The sequence below is a fragment of the Carex rostrata genome, chromosome 1 (assembly GCF_964058835.1).
Source record: "Carex rostrata chromosome 1, lpCarRost1.2, whole genome shotgun sequence".
Lineage (NCBI taxonomy): Eukaryota > Viridiplantae > Streptophyta > Magnoliopsida > Poales > Cyperaceae > Carex > Carex rostrata.
The window spans coordinates 15,441,848-15,466,807 of record NC_135918.1 but is presented as its reverse complement, the minus strand read 5'-3'; the positions used below and the strand labels follow the sequence as shown (position 1 = coordinate 15,466,807).

At 34.2% G+C, this 24,960-nt stretch overlaps 1 protein-coding gene across 1 annotated transcript; it reads right to left on the bottom strand.

Annotated features, from left to right (window-relative positions):
- Positions 1 to 5,405: 5,405 nt before the first annotated feature.
- Positions 5,406 to 8,589, bottom strand: LOC144565459 (uncharacterized). Its single transcript, XM_078315253.1, has 2 exons — positions 5,817 to 8,589; positions 5,406 to 5,708 (listed from the first exon to the last, which is right to left on the bottom strand). The coding sequence occupies exons 1-2, from the start codon at positions 8,569 to 8,571 to the stop codon at positions 5,428 to 5,430; spliced, it is 3,036 nt and encodes a 1,011-aa protein (XP_078171379.1). The 5' UTR covers positions 8,572 to 8,589; the 3' UTR covers positions 5,406 to 5,427.
- Positions 8,590 to 24,960: the final 16,371 nt, after the last annotated feature.

Sequence of the window (24,960 nt, the reverse complement as noted above, 5' to 3'; positions counted from 1 at the left end):
TTGTATTAGGTTTGTAAATGCCCTATTATCTTGCCACATAGAGACACTACTAGAGTCCTCCAAACAGCATCAATTGTTGTGTTGTATTAGAGTTGTAAATGCCCTATTATCATGTCATATAGGGACACTACTAGAGTGCTCCAAACACCATATTTCGGAAGGTTGTATTAGGGTTGTAAATGCCCTACTATCTTGCCATAGAGAGACACTACTAGAGTGCTTCAAACACCATCAATTGTAGGGCTGTATTAGGGTTGTAAATGACCTATTATCTTGCCATATAGAGACACTACTATAGTACTCCAAACACCATCAATTGGAGCGTTGTATTTGGGTAGTAAATGCTCTATTATCATGTCATATAGGGACACTAATAGAGTGCTCCAAACACCATCTTTCGGAGGGTTGTATTAGGGTTGTAAATGCCCTATTATCTTGCCGTAGAGAGACAGTGCTAGAGTGCTTCAAACACCATCAATTGAAGGGTAGTATTAGGTTTTAAATGTCTTATTATCATGCTATATAGAGACACTACTAGAGTGCTCCAAACAACATCAATTGTTGTATTGTATTAGAGTTGTAAATGCCTTATTGTCATGTCATATATGGACACTACTAGAATGCTCCAAACACCATATTTCGGAGGGTTGTATTAGGGTTGTAAATGCCCTATTATCTTGCCATATATAGACACTAATAGAGTGTGCTCCAAACACCATCAGTTGTAGTTTTGAATTAGGGTTGTAAATGCCACATTATCTTGCCATAGAGAGACACTACTAGTTTTGAATTAGAGTGTTGTATTTGAGTTGTAAATGCCCTATTATCATGTCATATAGGGACACTAATAGAGTGCTTCAAACACGATCAATTGGAAGGTTCTGTTAGGGTTGTAAATGCCCCAATATCTTGTCATATAGAGACACTACTAGAATGCTCCAAACACCATCTTTCGGAGGGTTGTATTAGGGTTGTAAATGCCCTATTATCTTGTCATATAGGGACACTACTAGAGTGCTCCAAACACCATCAATTGGAAGTATCTATCAGGGTTGTAAATGCGCCAATATATTGCCATATAGAGACACTACTAGAGTGTGTTCCAAACACCATCAGTTGGAGTTTTGTATTAGGGTTGTAAATGCCCCATTATCTTGCCATTACTAGAGTGCTCTAAACACCATCAATTAGAGTTTTATATTAGAGTTTTAAATGCCCTATTATCATGTCATATAGGGACACTACTAGAGTGCTCCAAACACCATCAATTGAAGCGTTGTATTTGGGTTGTAAATGCCCTATTATCATGTCATATAGGAACACTACTAGAGTGCTCCAAACACCATCTTTCGGAGGGTTATATTAGGGTTGTAAATGTCCTATTATCTTTCCGTAGAGAGACAGTGCTAGAGTGCTTCAAAAACCATCAATTGTAGGGTAGTATTAGGTTTTAAATACCCTATTATCTTGCTATATAGAGACACTACTAGAGTGCTCCAAACAACATCAATTGTTGTACTGTATTAGAGTTGTAAATGCCTTATTGTCATGTCATATATGGATACTACTAGAATGCTCCAAACACCATATTTCGGAGGGTTGTATTAGGGTTGTAAATGCCTTATTATCTTGTTATATAGGGACACTACTAGAGTGCTCCAAACACCATCAATTGGAATATTATATTAGGGTTGTAAATGCCCTATTATCTTGCCATATAGAGACACTAATAGAGTGTGCTCCAAACACCATCAGTTGGAGTTTTGTATTAGGGTTGTAAATGCCACATTATTTTGCCATAGAGTGACACTACTAGAGTGCTCTAAACACCATCAATTAGAGTGTTGTATTTGAGTTGTAAATGCCCTATTATCATGTCATATAGGGACATTAACAGAGTGCTTCAAACACGATCAATTGGAAGGTTCTATTAGGGTTGTAAATGCCCCAATATCTTGCCATATAGTGACACTACTATATAGTGCTCCAAACACCATCAATTGGAGCATTGTATTTGGGTTGTAAATGTCCTATTATCATGTCATATAGGGACGCTACTAGAGTGCTCCAAACACCATCTTTCAAAGGGTTGTATTAGGTTAGTAAATGCCCTATTATCTTGACATAGAGAGACACTACTAGAGTGCTTCAAACATCATCAATTGTAGGGTTGTATTAGGGTTGTAAGTGCCCTATTATCTTGCCATATAGAGACACTACTAGAGTGCTGCAAACACCATCGATTGTTGTGTTGTATTAGAGTTGTAAATGCCCTATTATCATGTCATATAGGGACACTACTAGAGTGCTCCAAACACTATCTTTTGGAGGGTTGTATTAGAGTTATAAATGTCCTATTATCTTGTCCTATAGGGACACTACTAGAGTGCTCCAAACAACATCAATTTGAATGTTATATTAGGTTTGTAAATGCTCTATTATCTTGCCATATAGAGACATACTAGTGTGTGGTCTAAACACCATCTATTAGAGTGTTGTATGAGAGTTATAAATGCCATATTATGATGTCATATACGGACACCACTAGAGTGCTCCAAACACCATCAATTGGAAGGTTCTATTAGGGTTGTAAATGCCCCAATATCTAGCCATATAGAGACATTACTATAGTGCTCCAAACACCATCAATTGGAGCGTTGTATTTGGGTTGTAAATGTCCTATTATCATGTCATATAGGGACACTAGTAGAGTGCTCCAAACACCATCTTTCGGAGGGTTGTATTAGACTTGTAAATGCCCTATTATCTTGCCATTGAGAGACACTACTTGAGTGCTTCAAACACCATCGATTGTAGGGTTGTATTAGGGTTGTAAATGCCCTATTATCATGTCATATAGGGACACTACTAGAGTGCGCCACATGCCATCAATTGGAGTATTGTATTAGGGTTGTAAATGCCCTATTATCTTGTAATATAGGGACACTACTAGAGTGCTCCATACACCATCAATTGGAATGTTATATTAGGGTTGTAAATGTCCTATTATCTTGCCATATAGAGACACTACTAGAGTGTGCTCCAAACACCATTAGTTGGAGTTTTGTATTAGGGTTGGAAAATAACTAATTTTCTCAAAAATAATTAACAACTGGAATTTTGCTACTTTGGGCCTGAGTTCAAATTTTTGCCGAAGTTAAGACTGCAACAATGTGATTCTTGTTTTCGAAATTTTGAGTTGTGGTAGTATTGTTTTTTTTGCTTGCAACATATTATTTTAGGTTTATTAATTCTTCTAGTAATATGGTTAAGGAATTTTATCAGAGAGAAGGAATGAAGCTTTTTTGTGATAACAAGGCAACATTGTCATATCTCAGAATCTTGTACAACTTGACCGTACAAAACACAGAGAAGTGAGGAGACATTTCATAAGACAAAAATGTAGAGCAAAATGTCATCTCTTCTCTTCTCTTCGTAAGGACAGGTGATCAACTAGCTGATATCTTAACTAAGGACATTTCAAGTGCAACATTTGATGATGTGCTTGGCAAGTTAAGCATGACAAATATCTATGCACCAACTTGTGGGGGAGTGTTGATGTGGCTTACCCTTGGTATACAAGGAGGAAAATTTGTTTCCTTTTGTTATATATTAAAATATAGAATAAAAAAATGTACAATAATTAGGAAAGATTGTTGGTCCAAACATATAAGAAAATATGTACCATAATAATTAGGAAAGTTTGTTGGCAGCAAAGGGTATGCCCTAGCCGCTATTTTTCTCTATGTATATATATATGGTGCTCCCTTCTCAATGTAGATCTAGAGGTGCTACAGTAGCTCATCAAATTATGTAACAAAATTTTCACATTATATAAAATAAGGAAGGGAGGAATTGAGGAGAGTTTGTAAAAAAATAGCAATCAATACTATGCTATAAAAATGCATAATACCATAAAATATAGCAAACATGTATATAGTTGTAGATCTTGTAACTTTAAAAAAATATCAATTACTTATTTAAATAATACAATACAAAATGTTTGAAAAATCAAGTCATTACAAATAATATATGCTCAAATGAATGATTAATGAGGAGGGTTCAAATGCATCCAAATTTTTGTGCACCCAAATGCACCATATCTTTCAAATCATTTTTCTTCGTTTTCAAAGTCCGAATAGTCAATCCGAACCATTAGATACAATCTATATATTAAGATGTGCTTGGAGACCAAATTTTACATTTTTTGGAATTTTTTTACTATTTATTAAGCAACTTTGAAAATCGCTAATTTTGCATTTTCTGGACCATTGAATCAGCGATTTTTAAAGTGGCTTAATAAATAGTAAAAAAATTCCAAAAATTGTAAAATTTGGTCTCTAGGCACATCTTAATATATAGATCGCATCTAATGGTTCGGATTGACTATTCGGACTTTGAAAACAGAGAAAAATGATAGGGTGCATTTGGGTGCACAAAAATTTGGGTGCATTTGAACCCTCCTCATGATTAATAAATGTCAAATATGATTTTGTACATACTAATTACCACAAGAATAATAAATACAAAATAGCTCTTATCGATAGTCTTTTTTTTAAAGCTCAGTAGATGCTACCAAGAATTCTTATCGTTAGTCTTAGTCGACAAGTTTGTATTTTTTTTTCCGAGCAGACAACTAAATCTCATTACAGCCTGCTTTATTAGTATATTCAACATATTTGATGATCTGTGAAAAAAAAAATTATTCTTATCCTATAGGTTGCAATTAAATATCATTACTACATGATGAATATTTGATGGTAAACTCACAAATCATACAGAAGATATTACAATAATATTATTAGCACGATGAATATTTTGCGCCACACATTCATAGAATAAGTGAATATTAATAAAGCATAACAACTTTCAAATACAAAATACGAATTAAAGTATAATGCTCTAAAACTGAATTCTAACAGCCAAGTAAACTAATCTTCAAACACATAAGCTATGTATTACCAGAATATTGTAACAGTTTGAACAACGGAACTTCACACACGGTCCGTGTACCACTGGACAAGGTCCGTGTAAAAGCAATCACACAAAGACTTGAACACAGAATTTAACGAGGTTCAGTACCAACTTGGTACCTACGTCCTCCACACTCACACACACCTTTTTCTATTTTCAAAAAGTTAAATCTTACAGAGGAAGAAAGGTAGGTTTTATAGAAGGAACCTCCCTCCAATTTTCTAGATCCTACTTTTTTTTTTTTTTTTTTTTTATTACAATCTTCTAACATAAGAAACAACATAACTCAGAATCTTTTAAAATAAGAAACAAAATAACTCAGAAACATAAAGTAAATCTCGAACGGATCCCAGCTGTCACCTTCCATATCACCACAAGAGCCAGCTGCCGCAAATTGCACACACGGTGCATCGTCTGCTTCAACAAATATACGATGCACTTGACTTTTGACTTCTAGATATTATTCACCACCTCTTGCATTGATGGACGGAGTGACGGGTCATTATTCAAGCACTCATAAGCAATTTGAATCATTTTGAGAATTTCATTGATGACTTCTCCTGTTGGTGGTTCAATGCGTTGGTCAAGGATATCTTGGAGTATGATTTTATCTTCATCAGAAACCGACAGAGTGATCATATCACCAGGGTGCTTTCCCATAAGTAGTTCCAATATGATTACTCCAAAACTATATACATCACATTTTTCAGTCATCCTCATGGTATAAGCTAGTTCTGCAAGAGGAAAGAATTCAGATTGCAATTATTTTCCACTATATTTTTTTATACAAGTATACTCATGGAAATTAAAATATGATAATAGGGTGCTTAAGTATACATAACCTGGTGCTATGTAACCGCGGGTTCCAGCAAGCATGCTCCAATTAGAAGACTCCGGCTTGAGAAATTTAGCAATACCAAAATCTGAGATACTTGCAGTAAACTCAGAATCGAGCAAGATATTTCTGGAAGTTACATCCCGATGTACTATTGGTGGATAGCAATCATGATGCAAATGTGAGAGAGCATAGGCAATATCTCTCAATATTGTTTTCCTCTTTGCCCAATCCAATTCTATTGCTGCCTCACTATTGAGAATATTATGTAAATCCCCCTTCTCATAATATTTGTATACAAGAAACTTATTTTGAGGTGAGGAACAGTAACCAAATAATTTAGCAATGTTACGGTGTCGAATGTGAGTTATGATGCAAATTTCTCTGTGGAATGCTTCAACAACTAGTGAGGTTTCACCACCTATTAACTGAATTTTTTTTATAGCTAGTGTGAGGTTGTCTGGCTCTAAAATTGCTTTATAAACTCTTGCATGACCTCCACTTCCAATGCAGTATTTCTCACTAAAATTCTCTGTGGCCCTTATAATCTGCTCATATGCATCTCTCCCATCAAAATTCCACACAGATATAATGTCTCCTCTATTAGGAGGCCCAATGTGCCCTGATTTCGATTTTCTCTTTATTGAGTATAGTCGGTAAAGTAGCCATAATAAAAAGAACGATACTAATGCACCTTCGCAAGTTAGAGCCACACTCAACCAAACCATTCGTTGTTTATTTGAGCCATTATTATTGTTAACTCCATCACAAGAGGGCAAACCTTGAACAGTGCCGCAAAGGTTTGCGTTGTGTATAAACCATTGTTCTGGGGCTTTCTTAAAAAACTTTTTATCTGGCACTGGACCCTCCAGTTGATTGTATGACAAATCCATAGTAGACAAGCTTAACAAGTTATCCAATAAAGACGGAATCTGACCAGTTAAATTGTTGTGTGATAGATTAAGAATTTGTAGCATTATTAAGTGGGCTAGTGTTATTGGTATATCTCCTATAAAATTATTTGTGCTTAAATCTAGGAGGTCCAATAAGTATACCAAGTTTCCAAAATGAAATGGAATTGTTCCAATCAACCTATTATTGCTGAGGTTTAATAATTCGAGACTAACACAATTGCCTAATTCTTCTGGCACACTTGTTAGACTGTTTGATGATAAATCGAGTTTTAATAACGCATGCAACATTCCCAACTCTTTTGGTACATGTCCTATTAAATTGTTGTGACTTAAATTTAATTCAATCAATCTATTTAATCTACCGAGTTCTGCCGGTATGATCCCTGATAGAGAATTTGATGATAGATGAGCAACGGTCAAATTATTTAGGTTTCCTAGAGTGGTAGGAATTTCTCCAGTTAGAAAGTTTTCTGATAGTTTTAAATCAATCAGTTGTCTAAGTCTACCAATTTCTGGAGGGATCTGTCTGGAGAGATTATTGTATGAAAGATCCAGATAGACAAGATTGGTTAAGTTCTCTAAATTAGTAGGTATATTAACGCTCAAAAAGTTGTGTGGTAGTCTCAACTCTGTCAAATATCTAAGTTCACCAATTTCAGGAGGGATTGGTCCACAAAGATTATTACCACCAAGATGCAGGCTTACTAGCTTGGTTAAGTTTCCAAAATTAGCAGGTATTTCTCCATTCAGAATATTTTTTAATATTTCCAAATCTATCAACTTTGTAAGTTTACCCATTTCTGGAGGAATTGGTCCAGATAGCATATTATCCCAAGCATAAAAAGTGTTCAAATTAGATAGGTTTCCCAGGTCGCTAGGAATTACTCCTCTCAAAAAGTTTTCTGACAGATCTAAACCTATCACATGTGTAAGTCTACCAATTTCAGGAGGGATTGACCCGGACAGATTATTATAATTAAGGTCCAACATTACAAGATTAGTTAAATATTCTAAATCAGTAGGTATTTCTCCACTAAGGAAATTTATTGATAGATCTAAATGTGTCAAATGTGTAAGATTACCAATTTCAGGAGGAATTGGTCCAGAGAGACTATTGTTCCAAGCATTAAAAATGCTCATATTAATTAGGCTTCCTAGGCCGCTAGGAATTTTTCCACTCAGAAAGTTTTCTGATAGTTCTAATTCTCTCAAATGTCTAAGTTTACTGATTTCCGGAGGGATTGATCCAGAGAGATTATTATTGCACAGTTGCAAAAAGAAAAGATTGGTTAAGTTTCTGAAATTAGTAGGTATTTCTCCACTCAAAAAGTTTTCTGATAAGTCTAAATTTCTCAAATGTCTAAGTTTACCAATTTCAGGAGGTATCAGTCCGAAGAGATTATTACGCCAAAGACACAAACTCTTTATGTTTGTCAAGTTTCCAATGTTAGACGGGATGAAACCGCTAAGATCATTATCACTGAGATTAAGATATGTGAGTTTTGACAAGAGATATATTGATGGAGGAATTGTTCCATTGAGTTTATTATTGCTGAGATTAAAAATTTTGATGGATGGAAGAGCAGAGAAATTAAGAGCATCTAATTTTCCAATAAGACCCTTCTGGGAAAGAGAGATTGTAGTGATGACTTGCCTTCTTTTGTTGGTATTGCGGCAAGTAATTCCGGTCCAGTTGCATGGATGAACATGCAGATTCCAAGAAGGAAGCAGTTGTTGAGTCTGAAGAGTGTATTTCCATTGGAGAAGAGCTTGTGCTTGGGATGTGAGATCGGAAGATTGAACCAGAGGGAGTAGAAAGAGTGCAAGGAATAAGAGAATGCCTCTCATTGCTGCTGAAATGGGAAAAGCCTAACTTATATGTTGTGATTGTTATGAAGGCATCAGAGCTGGCCCTCTTATATATAATATAAATTCGGTAGTGAGACAGGAAACAGCAGCTTGGAATTAAAATTTTAAAGTTAATAGAAACAGGCAAGTCCAGTGGACCGCCAATTGTTTACTAATAACTTACTTGGTTACAATTGAATGCAACATAGTACATGAATAGCGACTTGGATGTCAAAAGTGGTAGACATATATTGTGTGCGCTACCTATATACCTGTCGTGTCTGAATTAACCATGCTCCAAGTACATTCAATCTTCAATCATGTAATAGTGACTACTGGGCAGCATGAACCTCGTACAATTTAAGTTGTTGGTGGACTAATTGCAGCCTTGAGCCCACCAACGGAGGAATGACCCACTATCATTTCAAGAGGTATGGGTCCTTGGCACTAGCTGTTGCCTATCAATCAAAATAATCAATTTTAGTTCTTTTTTATTTTTTTATTTTTGAACTCTTGATAGTGGTTGTCAAGTATAATTTTCATTAATTAAAACGTAAAATACATCTATCGTTTTACATCCAAAACATCATTCAAACTACATCAACATCTAATAAACATCAACATCTAACAACACAAACAACTAAAACAACAAAAGAAAAAAACCATGTCCTTTAGTGGTAGACACCGGTGATGGCTAGCGACCAAAGAAAATGAGACATCTTTTCTCATTTTTTTCTTTTTCTTGCAGACGAAGAAGGCAGGGTGTCGCGGTGGTGAGAGTGCAAGGAGAGAGGAGAGCTGACGACTAGGGCTATTGCCGCCAACTGTCCTTAGTTCTCCCGACAATGGTGAAGGAAGAGAAGGTGTTGATAGACAAGAGAGATGACGACTAGAGTTATTATCGTCAACTTTCTCTTCTCCCAATAGATAAGTGCTGGTATAGAGGGCAGAAAAGAGTAGTGTTTGCTGGCGACTAGAATTTTTTGAAGAGAAAGAGAGTTGGACGAGAGTGGAAGAGGGCAGAGGAGGGAGTGGAGAAGGCAGAGAAGATGATTAGGAAGAAGATGAGAAGATTATCGGTGCAGATCATCCAGCTCCCCCTTCGGGGAGCAGGAGGTGAGGGCGAGGCTATCAATTTTAGTCTTTTCATCATGTGATATTGAAGTTTATTTGAGAATTTTTTATTGTTACATATGTGTTTAGCCTCAAATTGATTAAAAGGAACTATGGTTAGTAGCGTGTTTGTAAATGGTTATCAAGTATAAGAATTTTGTTTCTTACAAATAGTTAATGACAATTAGCGCATATATGACAATTTGTATGCTCTGTGGGACACTTGCTAATCCAAAATTAATTAAGAACTCAAATGGTCATTAGTGGACTCGCCCCTAAACTTTTGACGCTTGCATCCTTAACGAATATTAATTAGACTCGCCACTTTAGTCATCAGTGGAAAAATTAATAACTAATATTTTGTACTTTAGTTCTAAATATTATACTTGGTTTATGAAGATGATGCGGTTTGATATATATTATCCTTGACTTGGTAAATTTTTAATAATTAGGCCTAAGTTGACCTATGACTCCTCAGGTCACCTTAGATTAAAAAAAGAAGACCACAAATTGGGTTGGGTTCGACACATTAAGAAAATAATATTATTTGTTGATCCTATCCAAATTTCGCCACACGTTAATAGCAAGTTATTACTATTATGGTCTGTTCGGTTGTTACGGGAACCAGCTTATCAATTTTTAGAAACACGTGCCCATGGGTATGAACGGAAATGTTTATGGGAATGTTTTCAAATGAATGTTCAATTATACAGTATAAATTGTTTTGGAAAATTATAATATGTTCTTGAAATATGTATATCCATGTGACTAATGGACAAAAGCAATCTAAATTATAAAACTAAAGGAGTATAACACAGAGTTGATCATATAATTTTACTTATTAATAATTATTGGTATAATTAAATAAACAGCATTAGACAGTAAAAATTTATTATCCGATCACCCAAGACTAATGAAAATTTTAAATTAGTAAATTGATTATTACATGAATCAATAACAAGGTTAAATAAGGACGATAAAAATAAACACTTTTTTTTTGTCTTTTTCATTTTCATTCCCATATATATCGGGGATATTAACAACAAAAAAGAAGATTATCAAGAAAATAGTTGTAATCGCTGGAAAAAAACCATCAAGGTTGAGCAACGAATTTTTTGTTCCCACAATTTTAAGATGGCAGTTGTAGTTTGGGTGGGAATATTATCCATTGTGGGTAGAGAAAATTGATTCACCGAGCACTATATACTTCGGGAAATCACAACCATGAATTAATGAGGATACCATTATACTAATTAAGATACTATCACTAGTTCGGTACTATCAAAAGAAATTAAAGACAATTGACTTGGAGAAATACTGTGTAGCTATGAGCGTATGAATGAGGAGAAATGTTGTCATGTACATATATAATTAAAACTTAGTTTATTATTATTGTATCAATATTTATTTATATTTTATATTTAGATCGCGAAAGGTTAATTACAACAATTAACAAAAAAATTATCAAATTCCACATGTTGAAAAATAGCCATAAAAAATATACACACCAAAATTTAACATGTGCAAAGATGTATATGGTTGTTGATGTTGTAATTTAGAAAATATAAATTGCTAAATTAAATAATATTATACAGAAATATAAATTACTAAATTAAATAATATTATACAGAAATATAAAATAATATTAATAACTAATTATTAATTTCTAATTAAGCTGTGTCCTCATTTTTTTTTCGTAAGCTGAATAAATTACTACCATATATATCCGTATTTTTTAAGTGTTTGATATTTTAATTTTATCTTTAATTAACTGCATGCAGACATTAACAGATACAATTAAATGCATAATTTTTTGAAGGTTCACAAGTTCGAAACATAAAACGTGATACCTAAAATATGCAAAAATGGACTTGTTCTAATTATTTTGTTGTAGATGGCTTTTGTCCTTGGACCATTCAATGCCAATACCAATGCTTTCCTTGTATAATCATAAGAAAGAAACATCTACTAATTAATGTTTTGATTGGTTTCGTGTATATATAGCTCGGTGGTAACAAATTGTGATTGAAAACGGTTGTTCAAAAGCTTGTTATATTTAATGTTTTGGTTGGTTTCTGGATTATTTATGAAATCACTCAATTCATCCAAAGATTTCGCTATGCCATGCACACGATAGTTCATAATTAATGAACCTAGAAAACTCGGAGGGAAAGACTTGAGGAGGATGTCCATGGCCAACCCTTAGCCCACGGAAGAGTCCAACATCACAATTTGATCCATTTAGCTCATCATTTTTAGCATGTGAGTCCTTATGGAGCTGTTCGGCAAAGGTGGATTAAGCCTCCTTAAGCTTCCTTGAACATCCTTAGCTTCCTTGGTCGCTTGATCTTTCCGAATATTGATTCCTTAGCAAGGATTTAAGAACCCATCATTTAGGCTTAAGACATCTCTACCCTGAATTAACCCTCCTTTGCTTTTACCCATTAATTAAGACAACCAAACATGAGCTCCTTAGCACGGAGTAAAATTTAATCCTACTTGTGTTACCGAACAGCTCCTATGGGACTACCCTCAGCCATCTTGCAACCCATAGGAGACTTTATCACGTTGACCCAATCCATACAAGTCTGCTTTTGAAATATTTTCTTGAGCTGGTTCATCATAGAGAAGACGTCAATACCTGAGTCCATGAATCGCTTCTGAAGCTCAGGACTCATGCAAGCAATCATGATGCATTGAACACTATTTTCATCCTCGAAATGCTTGTCATATTTGTCATTTCCCTCTTGGGTTGCAACATCTCCTGATGAGTCAGAAATCGGGGTGGACTAGACATATCCTTTCTTCTCTGGCCTGAGAACAATTCTCAAGGTCCGATGCCAATTCATGAAATTAACACCGTGGGAAGAGATCTTGTCAATGTCAAGAAAATAACGCAACAAGAAAGAGAATTGATTTGTCATTATCTACAACATTAAAAGTAAAGGTTTAGATTTTTGTTCAGGTTATGTTTCACTAAACAACTTTAATAAAAACTTCTACTACAATTTATCATTGTCTCAAATATGTAGTAGGTCCAAGATTCATATTTTCACCAAGTCAAACCAACGTCAGCATCAAACTTGAACTTTCTTATTTTTGGTAGGTAAAACCTACCAAACATATCACCATGTGACTCTTGGTTTGTTAAGAAACATCTCATATAGGTCAACAAATTTCGCACCAAAGATGGATAATGACGCATAATGAGCAGGTCACGCCACTAACGATAGACAAATTGAGGAGGGAAGAGCAAGGAGTGCGATTGTCTTAATATTAGAGGGAATTTCACTTTATGTGTTTGGTGTTCGTGTAACACCCATACCTAGCCTATAACATATCATGCACAGAAATCTTAAACACATAATATTCACAAAACACATTACATGCGTTGTGAGTTTGTATGACCAATTACTTTCATCTCAATGCTTCATCCATAACGTGCATGATTAATGTTACCCCTAAGCAACTAAAGTCCATTGCCATTCTATACTTAGAACTATTCTAAAATGAATTTGGAAATGAAATATATATTGAGAATTTACAATCCCAAATTAAAATAGCATGCAAACCACAAATGAATACAAGAAGACAATCAAAAGCCGTGTTACACACATCATTCACATCATTTAATACATCACACAAAGCATTGAATAGAGATCATACAAACCCACATTAGTCATTCCTTCAAAAGAAAGATAGCATATATACAATATACATTTCCTACATGAACATTTTGATGCATTTAACCCGCTTAATTAATTCTAAATTCACCTAGCTTGTCTTAATTCAAAAACAGGTTGTATTTACACACAACAAGTAAGAGATAGGAATGTCCAAAAAACCATTCGCAACTTTTACAAATTGACACAAAAAATTTGAAAAACCGTAATTCCAAAAGAAGCTCTGTATAATCATAATAAAATAACCTTTTAAAATATATTGGACACTCAAAATAATTCTTTAAGCCCCAAAACAGAGCCTAGAGGGTTTATAATACCCTCCCACTGTCATTTATCACATAAATATAATTTTGGTTGCATTAATATAATTAAAGTCTCAATCAAACCATTAATTGGCTCCACAAAATGCAATATTTATTTTTTTTGTCATAAAAATCCAACAACAATATTATTGGATTCCTATTAGCATGTATAATAATCCATTGTCACACCCCAACAACAGGGCAGACAACCCACCGTGCTCATCGGCGCAAGGCAATTTCTAATATTTTACAAAATCATATATACATATACATTACCATTGACATAACTTACTCTTTTTTTTTTTGAAAGTTCCGCAGTCTTCATGTTTGACATCACATTGTCTTATCTTGAGTTTTGTACCTGGAACCCACAAAGTGGAAAGATGAGAAATTGAAAAATCTCACAATGCGGTATTCAGTTCCAGTCGAGTTATTATAAGACCCAATGATCAAATACTAAGTAGTATGCTTGAAATTTTCAAGACGTGAAATGCTTGCGTTCAAATAAAAGAACAATACACGAAAAGTAATAATAATAGCAGCAACCATAAGAGAAACACCAAAAGAAAATCCAATCTTTTGTCATGCATATATGATATGATTTAAGTACCCAGATGCAAAGATGCAATGCTCATGAATCTTACTTAATGCACAAATGTTCTTGTAAAGCAATTCTTTAAACATTTCTATCTTGTGATCCAGATTGAACACATATCTGACTACGGGTCATGTGCTACCACGAATACGGTGCCTACACAATTTCTGTTATGGCCATAACCTGAAATTATGCACTTACCATGAATATGATGCCTACATGACTACAGTCAACACCTACATAACCGTATCATGCGCTACTACAAAAATGGCGCCTATGCAATTTCTATTATGCGCTACAAGTTCAGCGCCTACATAACCGAAATTGCGCGCTTATCCCGAAAACAGCGCCTACATGACCCCGGTCATGCGCTACTACGAAAAGACTACATGACCGATCAATTTAGCAAGTTCAATATTCAATCAAGTGCACATATGATTATATGCTATGCTTCATGAGAAATAATATGCATCAATATCATGCCATTGTTCACTTAAAACAGAATTATGATTCAAGCAAATCATTTTATGTCAAGTCATGCATCAACTTTAGAAAATTATGATCATGCCACCTAAGACATTTCATGCCTTCATATCATACAAGTCAAAGATATATCAAATACCTATAGTATGACAAGCTAGTAATCAACAAGCAACTATCAAAACAATGGCAATCAAGCAAACCAAATCGACATCGCTAATCAAATAATCCCGCAGTGAAATCACAATCATCAATCAATCAACATGCAACCCAAAAGTAAGCAAACAACCCACAAGCATACATCAACAATTAAGAAAGATAGAAGGAGCTAGGAATAACTCGAAATCCGCACATGTTAATGATGGGCATGACGTGACTCAAGTCAGGTTCACTCTTCAGCAAGCATATTATAAAGACCCGTTCGATTTAGAATTTATGAACTAATTCCAGACTTAATCAAAAATCACTATTTTACTTTGTGTGACTTTAGATGTATAATCTGGTTGAGCTCAACATACCAAGCCTACACTAAAGCATCGTAGTTTTCTTCATATTTTTTTTTAAGTTTGAGCTTGTCTTTAATTAAAATTGCATACTTAAGCCCCTCCATCTATATAATGGAACACATGTGAACAGAAGAGGTCTAAGAATTGCCATGCTTATCAAAACATAAATATGTTTCTTCTTAATGAGTGTGATTAATTTCAAAAGGGCCTAATATGCATTACGTTAAGAAAAAATACACCCTTTAGCTTTTAAACATGAGAGGATCTTAAGGGAATCACCAAATAGATCGGATAGAATTGACCCTTTTATGGACTTCAATTTTAATTGAAAATGCTCCAATACAATCAAAGGATGATAGAATCAATCCAATATAATCGTTTGACATCGGCAACAAGAACACAAGCAATCAACCTAGCAAACCCGCAAGTTTCTTCTGCTCCATCTTTATTGTCTCCCGACTGCACTCGTACAGACGCCTACTTTCTCACTTCTTTGCTTCTTTCCTCTCTTTTCCATTCTCTCTTAATTTCCATCTCCTTTTCTCTTGTCCTCAATTTTCCCAATTTTTCATTTTCGTTATTTTCTAAGTTTTGAGGGAATGGCGGTCTGTGGCAGGTGTCCTCATGTATTGTTTTTTAAATATTAAACTTAAAGGTCATCAATTATTTTCCTTTATTTAATTTGTTTAGAATAGGCAAAATGAGGTCAAGAAAGAGAATAGGTGGGTTTGGTGAAACAAGTGGATGACATGTGTCCCCATGCATATTAATGTTTGAATTATTCATTTATATATTTCATAATTTTTTTTAAAACGTACATAACCTGACTAGTAAAAATATTAATTACAAATTTTGAAATACAATGTTTTTAAAAATATTAATTACTTATGACTTTCAAGAGAAAAAGAAACCGCGCGTGTATAATCATTTATTATATAACTAGATAACTTTCTAAAATATTGTTGATATTAATCTACACAAATTCAAGATGAAGTTTCCTAAATTATGTGTTTTATTTCTTGTCACATAAAAATTTCAAATATTCAAAATTGAGATGTTACATCCATTAAAACAGTTATGAGTGAATATCAACCCAAAAATGTATAAAATTAAATTTCTACATGAACTAAGATTGAAACCTCAGAAATTTCATACCCACAACAACAAAAAAAAAAAAAAAAAAAAACTCACATTTACTGAATCCTTATAATGCTACAATAACATTGTAATTTTTTTTTTGCACAAAGGCCCATCAAAAATATTTTTTTATTCTCAAGCCATGATGGCCGAGCTAATAAATAAAAATAACAATTTATCCTTTTTACTAAATATGCATTCAATACTTTAAATAATTAATCTATCATATAAATTAATTATTCCAGTGGCTAATTAACATATAATATGTTCAATAAAGCCCATAAAAACTATTTTGACAAATATTTGCATTTTAATCCTTATTATGCACTACAATCACATTTTAATGTAAAAATACTACCCAACAAGCTAGGGAGTCAATTAATTAACTCAACCATCAATCAAGTATGCACTAATTAATGCTAGAAAAGATATAAACAAGGTCCTAATCTCTGATACCAACCGATAGGATTTTACATTGGTTTAAAAGCAGAATTTAAAAAAAAATTATAAATCAACTAAAGAACGAATCTTGTTTAGATGTATATAAACCTACTCGTAAGCGTTAATTAGATATTTCCTACCTCTTTTGACATCGTAATCAAAGGTGAAGAACCACTGATGAATTAGTCGGCTTCCTTGTTCCTTGGTCTACCTCCAAGCAACAAATAGATGATGCCTCTCTTAGTATCCGGTAATAGATTGATTAGAAAAAATAAATTTCTTCCTGCTAGAGAATACTATTTGTTATTGCTCCTTAATCAAGGTTTCTATCCTTCAGGAAAACACTTATATTACAGTAGAAATTTTACTCAACACTTCAGAATATAAGTTGATTAAGGAGAGAAAATTTATGCGGCTAAAGAGGAAGAAAATGAAAAGCAACACACTTGGAGAGGAAGGAATGTGTATTTAAGGACCATTCATAGGGTTTTTGATTAATTAAGAAAGGATGAAAATTAATTATATTCCTCTCAATTTTCTCCATTTCACTTTAATTTCGTATTTTATAAGAATTAATTTCGCCGATTTGGTGTGTGTGTCGGGGGGGGGCCGGCGTTGGTTGAGGTACGAAATAAAAAATTCAGTAAGAAATTTTACATAAGGAAGGGTGAGTTTGAGTCTATTGGTTATTTCCTCATTAATGGTACTTGGTAGGTGAAATTTGTAGTTTAGTGGTACTTGGTAGGTGAAATTTGTAGTTAGTGGTACTTGGTAGGTGGAGTGGGATAATTATGACTTGGTTGGTTGTTAGGGAAGTTACTTTTGATGGAAGCTTAGGTTTCAGGGAGGTGATTTGATGGAAGATGCTATGTTACGTCTTATCACCTGAATTACTTTTTTCTTCTAATTTGGCAACTAAATGTCTTATGTTAATTGTGTAACGAGTTCAAATTTTAACTATTACGGGATAAAAGAAAGCTACAGTTATGTGTAGAAAAGAAATTAGGAAGCAACTAATAGTCCTCTAACTCCAGTTTCTCAAAAAATTTCGGAGATTTTCAACTAATTCTGTAAACATCAATACTAAATCCTGTAAACACAAAAACGCGTGAAAATTGTTAAAAATGCGTGAAAGCTGTTAAAAAACGCGTGACAGCTGTTGAAAACGCGTGACAGCTGTTGAAAACGCGTGACAGCTGTTGAAAACGCGTGATAAGCTGTTGGGGACCACCTTCTGTGAACATACACATAATATCCTGTAAACATACACATATTATCGTGTAAACATACACATATTATTCTGTAAACATACATAGTGTACTTGAAATTATAGCAGTTGAAATTATGACAGTTGTAGCAGTTAAAAACGCGTCAGAACTAAGCTAAAAAGGGAAGGCTTTTATACACAGAGATTTTTGGAGGACTGTAGCCCAGGGACATTACTTTTTCTCCAGAAATTAACCACCACAAACGATCAACGAAATTTTTTGCGCTGTGTCGTTTGGCGGGTCCAGCAAAGAATTTTAATCTCTTACTACTCTAGATCTGCGGGTTTCAGACATTAATGCAAATGATACACCATTAATAATGCCATAACTAGTTCGGTACTGACTCTTTAATTAATCTTATCTTATTATTATTTATATTTTATCTTTACTTCGCAATGAGTACATGCAACTAACAGAGAATTTCTCATATTCTTAATTTATATTGAAAAATAATAGCAATTAATAATTTTGTCGTAGTATATTCTTTTCAATGATATATTGTAACATCCGTAATTTTATAAATACCTCTGAACTTAGTTTTTTTTTATTTACTTATTTATAATTATGAAAAATGTGAAGGTTTAAAACACAAATAGTCCATTTTATTTTTGAAAAGAAAACGTGGCATTATTTTTACCACGTGGGCCCCATGCATGAATTACCCCCACTCTTAACCGACTTTCATTTGTATATCTTAAATACATTTAATCTCTCCATTTGAATAAAATCAGGAGAGAATAAAAAGAAACAGAAAGCGAAAGAATGAGAGAAAAAAAAATAGAAATATTTTTATAAAAGAAATATTGTTATGATATTGATAATCCGTCCGATTGAAATTCTGACTACGTCGCGCTGATTATGTACAATTATTGCAATCTGATTTGGATTTCTGAATTGATCACTATCAGGTAACCGGACTTCTCTATAATTTGTGTTTTCGTTTTGTTTGGTTGAATTGAATTTTGAATTGGATGATTGAATTGGGTATTGGATTATGATTCATATTTAACGGGATAGCGGGTCTGTGGTTCGAATTTGATTTGTGAAATGATATGATTGTATGTTCTGAGATATTGTGAAATGATATGATTGTGTGAAAGGAAATATAATGATGTGGATATTGTGTGACTTGTTTTACTGATAACCCAGACCCATGTGCTATCGCCGGTTAAATATGTATTCATAATTTGATTTGAATTTGTGTGGATTAATCCAGTCTGTTTGAATGGTTGTTTAATTAAGCCAGTTATAGAGAAGCGCGTCGTTAAATAACCGGTTACTGAGCTTTGTAGCTGACGCCGTATTGTTTCTTTGTGTTTTCTGCTTGCGACGTAGGTTGACAGGACGATGGATGGATGCGAGGGTGCCTCTATTGTCGCGACTCCCGGCCCGGCGGCGGGGTTGTGACAATTTAATGTTACATATAGTAAAATGTATATGTGAAAATTTCACATTAAAATGAATACCTGGAACTTTTCAATAATATATATCATATTTTATTTAAACATATTAGTGAGGTATTTCAAATATTCTATTTTTACTTACAAGAAAATGTGTCATTCAAAATTTATTTGACGGAAATAAATATATAATGTCAATTTCATAGTTTCAAATTATTTAGAAATTATTTTTGTCCAAGCATATATATACAAGTATTTGTACAAGAAATTAGAAACGAAACCTTAGTACAAAATACTGAGATTCATTAATGAATAATTAAACCATAATAAAATAATTACAATATTATAAATGAGTGATTAAGATTTCTAATGGACCGTTCTTTTATTACACATGGGACCCACGTTTTCCATTCTTATCCATTTTCTTTATTCTATTATTTCCTTATATATATATTATTATATTTTTCTCTGGAAACTTCTCACCCTGTACCGCTCAACCTTCTCTCCTGTACCGCCTAGCCTCTTCTCACTTACCCTATGGGAAACTCTCATTCCTCTCCAATATTTTGTATTTCTCTAACCGACTTAACATTTCAATTCCTCTTTCTCGTTGACTGGGCTCTTACAAACTAAATCATTGACTGTGTATGATCACTCTCTCTCTCTCTTGCTGAGTGTAAACTTTAAAGAAGGCGACACAAGAAGGAAATATAGATGAGGCGAAGAAAGTTGGCCTTGGAAAACAGTGATGGTTGACCCTCTCCTTGTTTTGTAAGACCCATGACGTAGAATATGAACTTGAGAATTCAAATCGAATTGGCTCATCGGATGTGCATACTAAACAGTAACTTGGCTTCGATTGACCTTGGACCCTACGTTATCAGGTGCGGGGTTACTGGACTTGTTTGATATTACATTTTTAAGAATTAAATTGTTATTCGTTTGTCATGTTGAATGATTATTTGTTGCATTATTTGAGATGTGTGAATCATATGCATAGCCCAACCAAATTATAACTGAATTTTGTGTGATATTGTTGACCTATCATTTTGTACGGTTTACCGTTTGTATGAATCTCCTATTCTGAATTATGATTAAGTCACCACAAGTTTATGTTTATGGAAATATGTTGAGCTCTGCAAAGTCTAGGAGCTATAGACTAGACTTTGGTTACGGAATCCTTATGCGCATATGGTGAACGGCCCTCGCTAATCCCAGTACCGGTTGGGAGGGGGAATCTGATTCTGATTCTGATTCTGACGGTGACTATGGGTGACTATAAAGAGACATCTGATTGATGTCATATCCAGTCTGGGACCGGAATGACAGGTTTGTTTAATGTGTTGAGAATTACCGATTCTGAGTTTATTGCATACGAAATATTATCTGACTATGAACCAGTCTTTAATTAACGGTATAAGCCTAAGCACATCAGATGAGGGTTAGTGGATGGTATTGAGTACCGGCAGGTGTGGGTTTAGCGTGGCCACCTGTGTGACAAGTTGGTGGATCATCTGTTTGTGCTACCAGACCTAATAATCTGAGTTTAAGCCAAATATATCTCCGTTAAGCATCATTTGAAATTCTATGAGTTGAGATTCGATTGACTATTGTGATTGAGCATATGCATTCATTTAATATATATAAACTGAATTGTTAATATTAAGTTGCGAGGATTTAATTCTGGATATGGATTGATTGCAAGTCCAGTGGCCTGATTGTGGCAAATTCGCACTGGGAGATAATATTTATATTATTTCTCACCCCCACCCTTTGGGTTATTTTCAGGTTTATTATACGGATACAGAGAGACGGTTCTGGATCGCATCTGACAGCATAACCACATGAAATTGGGGATTTGGGATGTTGAAACTGACAGGATGTGGGAGATATTCCTAAAATATAGTTTGCCTTATTCTGTCAGATAAATTTTGTAAGAAATATTGGGATGTGGTTAATATGTAATGGTGTTATTGGTAATGCATATAAAAGATCCACTGCCTTACGTATATATTTTAATAAATATACGTGGCAGGCTGTTATACCCGTTTTGGGGTGTGACATATATACTAAGATAAAAATTAACATATGCATAATATCATCAAAATATACAAAAATGTTGATAGTTGCTGATCTTGTTATTTAAATAATATCAATTAATTATTTAGGTAAGACATTCATTAATTCTTTTTTGTTATCTTTTTTTTTGGAAAATGGTTAATTCTAAGTCATGGTATACAAAAACAAATAAATTAGAAAAGAAAAACCTCCAAATATGAGTACTTAAATTTCCTAATGAATAATTAACAACCGTTTCTAGTTGAAATAAAATAAAACACGTAACTGTTGAGAATCAAAAACATCTACTGACTTTCTGATACCTTAAACGACGTTCTTTGTAATTCTGTTTTTGTCGACTTCCTATGGTCATATGCTTTGTCGACCCTCTGCCTCTTCACGAGCTTTCTGAATTACCATCAAATTAGAAACAATACATCGATGATTTATACTCTGGGTTAATTCCGGCAGCTGTTTATTCGATGTTTATGGCAAAAACATCGATTATACGCTGATGTTTTATACCTTGTACTTACTCATCCTTCGAATTTACCATTTTGCAAAAAAAAAAGGAGACCTCTACGCAGCCTAATGCTACGTAGAGCCTAGGGCCTCTATGCGCTATTTGGTTTCAGAAGGCAAACCCTTTATGGAGCCAAATACTGCGTAGAGCCCATTGGTTTTGTGTAGCCTTAGGCTACGTAGATGGAAAGAATGGGGTTTTTCACAAATCGATGATGAAGTCAAAGCACTAGCACATAAAATGCGACCGTACATGACATAATATCATAAACGGATGAGAAAAAATTACACATTAATGGTGGGTAATAGGAGGAGGCACTTCGTGAAAAAAGCTTACACATAAACACACAGTCCAATAGTATCAAACCGTGTCCGAAAGTCACCAACTTGTGTACATGGTTTGATAATACTGCACCGTACGTGCATTATAGTTTATAATTGTACGCAGTTAGTTTGAGAAAAGCCGTGTATAGTTATCACCAATCTCTCCAATCACAGATTATTACTTTAAACCGTGTAGTCTTTGTTCTCGCTTTCTCAACTAACCATTCTCAAATTAATTTTTTTTACCAATGACCCACTTCTTAAATGTTTTTGGCAATGAGATCAGAAGAGGAAATTGTTGGCGACGATTATTTAAGGTTTGGTAGCATGCCAACCTTAAAAAAAAAAGTTACTTTAATATTATCTACTAAATAGCTTGAGAGGTTTTTGGCGAGGAGAGAAGACGAAAGGGGAAAGCGAGAGAATAAATTTCTGGATATATACTTGGAGCAACGATTGGACTGGTGAAGAGGAATGGGCTTTATTGGGCCAGATTACACTTGCCTAATAATATGGCACTTTCCAAATAGCATCTTTAATGAAAGAATGTAGGTAAAAATGGTGGCAAAAAATATACTGATTTTTTTTACTATCCGGAATAAATAACAATAATATTTGTATTCTTAAATCTTTGACAATTTTATTTTTATTTTTAAACACATACATCAACAAATAAAATTAAGGGAGCATCTAACTATCCCCCCATTTCATCCCCCAGTCATTAACTACTTCAATAACTACTAACTACCTAGGGGGACCACTTATTATTTGGGGACCACATAATATTTGAAAGATTTTATAACTGACGCGCGCAAGTATTCATCTATAATGTATCAAGTATTCATCTATAACACATCAAGTATTCATACCTAATATATCAAGTATTTAAAAAAAAAAAACTGGACACGTTTTTAGAGGTGAGATTTTTTTTTCTTCGTTCAATTTAATCAATATTTCTGACGATCGGTGAGGAATTTTGCAAATCTAAAACCACGAATGTTTTTGACATAATTTTATCTTTAAAATGGGATCCATGATGATATACTTTCGAGTTGTCCGTTGTACAAGTATTCATCCTTATCGAGAAAATATTTATCCTCGTCGTGCAAGCGCAAATATAGAAACTGGACACATCACTCATCCATCTTTTACACGTTTTTAGAGGTGGTTTTTTTTCTCCGTTCAATATAACCAATATTTCTAACGATCTATGAGGATTTTTGCAAATCTAAAACCACGAACGTTTTCTACACAATTTTATCTTTCAAATGAGATCCATGATAACATACTTTCGAGTTGTCCGTTGCACAAGTATTCATCTCTTATCGAGAAAGTATTAATCCTCATCGTGTAAGTGTAAATATAAAAACTGGACACATCACTCATCCATTTTTTACATGTTTTTAGAGGTGGGTTTTTTTTTCTCCGTTCAATCTAACCAATATTTTTGACGACCTGGGAAGAATTTTGCAAATCTAAAATCACGAACATTTTCTACACAATTTTATCTTTCAAATGAGATTCATGGTGACATACTTTCGAGTTGTCTGTTGCACAAGTATTAATATCTTGTCACGCAAGTATTTATACATAAGATATTAAGTATTCATTTATACACATTGAAGTATTCATATCTAAGACATCAAGTATTCATTCATAAATCTCTATTTTTTTTCAAAATTTGTTTTTATGTTATTTATTTAATACGCAGTGGCCTAATTCACCATTAATAAAACTTTGTTCTTTGCAAAGCTCGCTACTTCATAAGGAAGGGGAACATAAACATGAAAAAAATTAATTGCATATACATATACAATATTATTTTGATACGATTGACAGTGACGGATCTGACCCGGTAGAGACGTGTTCTAGTATTCATTCAAACACATTGAAGTATTCATTCATACACATTGAAGTATTCATTCCTGGCAGAGGCGTGCTTGATTGGGATGGAGTGACGGATGATCTCCGGCAGAATGTTCGCTAGAGCAGGAGCAGCAGGCATAGAGGAAAAAAATCGAGGCGAAAGTGTAAGAGGGAGGGAGCTTATTGTATTTATCATTTCGAGGTGGGAGAGGGAGGGGAGCTTATCAATGGAAAAACGGAGGTGGAGGAGGAGGTGGGATGCGGTGGTGGGAGAGGGAGGTAGAGGCGGAGGTGAGGTGAGGTGAAGGTGAGAGAGGGAGGTGGGAGGCGGAGGTGGGAGAGGGAGGTGGAAGGCGGAGGTGGAAGAAGAAGATGGAGGTGAAAGAGGAAAATAGAGGTGGAAGAGAAAGGGAGAAAGAGGAAAGAAATAAAGGTTGTTAGAAATAGTAGTTATAGTTATAGTTAAAATAGAAAGTTAGTTGGGGGATGAAATGGGGGATGGATAGGTGGGAGATATTATAATTACCCTAAAATTAAATGCATGCATCTCAAATATCTATTCTTTTGGATATAATAAAATGCTGAAGTATCTATTTTTTGGATTAAACATAGTTTAAACTCTTATGTGTAAACATATAATTAATTCAATTATCGGGGATGTCTCAACATATTGTTTAAATAAGTGCATTTAATT